At 57.9% G+C, this 3,503-nt stretch overlaps 1 protein-coding gene across 2 annotated transcripts in view; it reads right to left on the bottom strand.

Annotated features, from left to right (window-relative positions):
* Positions 1-620: 620 nt before the first annotated feature.
* SAE1 (SUMO1 activating enzyme subunit 1) overlaps positions 621-3,503 on the bottom strand; it is a 7,729-nt gene continuing 4,846 nt past the window's right edge. The window contains exons 6-9 of one of the 2 annotated variants that reach the window (XM_010567140.1): positions 2,011-2,116; positions 1,677-1,821; positions 871-940; positions 621-753 (exon numbers count right to left, since the gene is read on the bottom strand). In XM_010567140.1, the coding sequence (XP_010565442.1) occupies positions 661-753; positions 871-940; positions 1,677-1,821; positions 2,011-2,116 (414 nt within the window). In that variant the 3' untranslated portion in view covers positions 621-660. Of the gene's footprint in view, positions 754-870; positions 941-1,612; positions 1,822-2,010; positions 2,117-3,503 lie in introns of those variants that run through there. The other variant, XM_010567141.1, reaches the window with a different exon arrangement.

The raw sequence follows: 3,503 nt of genomic DNA, 5'->3' as shown, positions 1-3,503 counted from the left end.
TTGGGGGTCCATGGGATTTGGGGCTGCAGTGTATGAGGGTCCACAGCATTCAGGGGGGTCTGTAGGGTTTGGGGTTCCATCGGGTGGGGGGCTGCAGTGTTTGGGGGTCCATAAGGTTTGGGGCTGTGAGGCTGGAGGGTTTGGGGGTCCACAGGGGTTGGGGGTGCAGCATTTAGGGGTCTGTGGGGTTTCGTTGTGCAGGAGTTTGGCAGGCCACAGGGTTCCAGGTCCACAGCATTAGGATTCTGTGGGGTTTGGGGGAGGCCATAGTATGTGAGGCTGCAGTGTTTGCGGGGGGGATCCACAAGGTTTGGGGAGCTGAAGGGGTTGGGTGGCTGTGGGGTTTTGGGCTGCAGCAGTGAGGGTCCACAGGTTGGGAGTCCAAGGGGTTGGGGGGGGCTCCAGCGTTAGCTTGGACCCTCCCTGCCCACCCTCCCCTGCCCCCCCCATGCTACAGCCAGCAACAGTTCAGCTCCAGCCCCAAAACGAACCACTTTTTAGAAATAAGATTTTATTAACCCAAAAAAACTCATACAGAAGAACAGGGTGCCAGCCACACCCCAAGTTTAGCCCATTACTGCTGGGAGGGGGGGGGGTACCATCCCAACCCCCCCAAACCAAAAGGGGGGGGCTTGACACCCCCCCAAACCTGCCCTGAGCTCAGCTGGGGCCCAGGCATTCCACGATCCCGTTGCCTTTGATGCCGTCGAAGAAGAAGAAGTTGTTGTGGGGGGGGTCCCGCTGGGACAGGGCCTGGGCAGGGGGGAACACGGGATTTTTGGGGGGGCGGGGGGGAAAGCGTGTGCCATGCAGACCCCCCACCCTCCCCCAAGCATCACTACAGCCCCCCCAAAAAACCACAACCACTACCTTGACCACCTCCTGGCCCAGGACGCCTCCGACCACAGCGCAGACAGGAGCCATTTCGGAGAAGCAGTAGCTGGAAGGAAGAAAAAGAAATTCAACCGGCAAAACCTGGAAAAGTGGCGGTCTGCCCCCCAAAAAAAGCTTCTGGGTCTCACTAAAACGCTGAGTTTTCCCCCAAAAAGGAGCCGGAGGTGACAGGGACACAACGCCGGCACGCCCCCCTCGCATGCTTCGTGCCACCCTGCTAAAAATAAGCCCCTCAAAATGCCAGCCCTGTGTTGTCCATCCCCCCCTCCACAGCACATTCCCGCCATTCCCAGTGGGCAGCGTGTGGCAACATGCAAGCAGGGATGGGGAGTTCCCGGTGAATGTGCCAGGAACCCTCCCAGGGTTGACACTGGGGTTTGGCATCACCGCGAGGACACATCTGGTGGGGATGGCAGGGGGGATTTCTCTATACCAGCATGGTCCCCAGGTCCCAGCAGAGCCAGCTGGGATGGCTCAGGATCCCACCAGCGGAGTGAGCTGGAACCTGGCCTGGCGTCAAGCCCACGGCACCAAAGGCCTCAGGGAAGGCAGTGAACCTCCTCCACTGAGCCGTTAATCCCCAGTGAGGATGACCCAGAGGAAAAGCAAGGATATACGGGGCAGGCAGCGGCTCAGGTCACCGGCATCATCTTCCTGGTGAGATTCATGGTGAAACGGGTGTCGGGAGGTGCCAGAGCTTCTCTGGCACCCAGCGATCCAGTGCGAAAGGAGCGATTTATGGCTAATGAGGCCCTGGTGATGCCCTCAGCTTCCCACCGCACCTGACGAATTCATCCGGCAGCAGGTCAGTGCTGACCCCCAGTGACTCCAGGACATCGTGGCGGATCTGGAGCAACAGCTTTGAGTCCTCGGTGTAGTTTTGGGGGGAAGGATCCCGGCTGTTATCCGTACGAAACTTCAACAGCACTGGGAGCAGGGGGTGAGAGAGAGAGAGTCACCCCGTTGCTGGCTCCGGGGTGCCGGCATGCATCCAAGGGGCTGCTGGCAATTTGGGAGAAACGGAGGGGAGCACATGCCTGGTTCGGTGACCAGCTGAAGCCAAATTTCCCACTGCTGGCAGGGAAAAGCAGTGGGAATTAAAAGGCAGGGACTTACCTTGGAGGAGGAAATAATCTGGGGTGGTGCGTTTCAGTGCCGCCTTTGCCTTCTCCCCGCTCCAGTCGACGGCCAGGGCTTCCTTCAGCTGGCAGAAAACCACGCGCTGCGAGGGGAGAGTTCGTGGATCGGGGAGGGTCCTTTGCCACCAGGGGAGAAAAAACCCCCCCCCCCTTTCCCCCAGCAAAGCAACCCAGCACCAATTCCCCCAACCCCGTCTTGATGGCACGAGGCTCCTTCGATGGCATGAGGATCCCTTTTGAGATGAGGTCAGTAAGCAAATGGTGACACCAAGGGTGGGGAAACAAAAGGCACTTTCTCCTCCTCATCATCACGGGGAGGACAGCACGCCGCCACTCGTTTGCAGCGGACAGCTCTCGCCTGCGTCGTTTTCCCCCCCCGCATCGCCTCCCTGTTTAGCTCGGCAAGGGGAGCTAGGCACGGCGGCGGGGACGAGCACGGGAGCCAGGTCACGGCAGAAGAAAATAATCATCTTTTTTCACATAGGGACAGAAGGGAGACAGGAGGAGAGCAGGATAGCCCTCCTCTTCGCACAAGGACTTTAGTGTCCAGGCGCAAAACCCTTGGGATCGCGTCTCCACAAAGCTTAACCTGACAGGAGGATGTCTCAGCGAGCCGCTCTCTTAATTAAAACATTTTTAAGGTAATGCTAATAGCCCTCAGTGTCGCAGCTTAGGACAGGATGGGGTTTACTGAGCGTAAACTCCAGAGTCTTTGGAAAAACTGGCTCCAAACCTCAGAGGTATTAAACGAGGGAGTTTGAAACTCTTGCCGACATGAAGCCCGCCTGCTCCCATACGGATATGGGGAAAGGCTTGGCGGAGCCCCGGCCCTCTCTCGGCACGCGGGCTCTGGCATCTCAGAAACGGATCTGGAAGAATTCGCCGTATCCGAACGAGTTGCGCTCGGAATCACCCCCCTCCACCCCCCGCCTCCAAATCGCAGAAGGGTGACAGCTGGTTCGATCGGCATCCAGGGAATATTCCCAGACCTTCCGAGGGGAAGCTGCACCCTCTAAGCAATGGGGGGGGGGGGGGGGCAGCAAAAGGGACACAAAAGGGCGTTAATCTGCTGGCTCAGCTCGCATTCTCCTCATAGCCAGATAAAGTCGAGGGGGATTTCCACTCCTCCGTTAAATTTCCAGCTGGGAGACCAAAACAATGCCCAGGCCAGAGGCATTTAAATGTGAAAAGGTTTTGCTTTGGAGCAGATTTCGCTCCCCCCCCCTCATCCCCCCCCCAAAGACACGGAAAACCTTCAGGAGTCCCACTTAAAGGGAGCTCAGCTATCAGCTGACAGCAGCAACAATGCAGCTTTTATGGCCTTGCTGAGACACAAAAAGCCGGAGCCCCCCCAGTTAAGGCTGTTACAACTCCCCTTCCCCCATCAAAACCAGTATAAAAGTGCTTTATACCTGTACAGCCACAGAGGAAATAAAAAAGCAGTGAGGTGGGAGCACCCTGGGGGGGGGC

This window comes from Haliaeetus leucocephalus, unplaced genomic scaffold, assembly GCF_000737465.1.
Source record: "Haliaeetus leucocephalus isolate CR32 unplaced genomic scaffold, Haliaeetus_leucocephalus-4.0 Scaffold227, whole genome shotgun sequence".
NCBI lineage: Eukaryota > Metazoa > Chordata > Aves > Accipitriformes > Accipitridae > Haliaeetus > Haliaeetus leucocephalus.
Note: the sequence above shows the minus strand (reverse complement) of the source record. Positions and strands in the feature narration are given on the sequence as shown.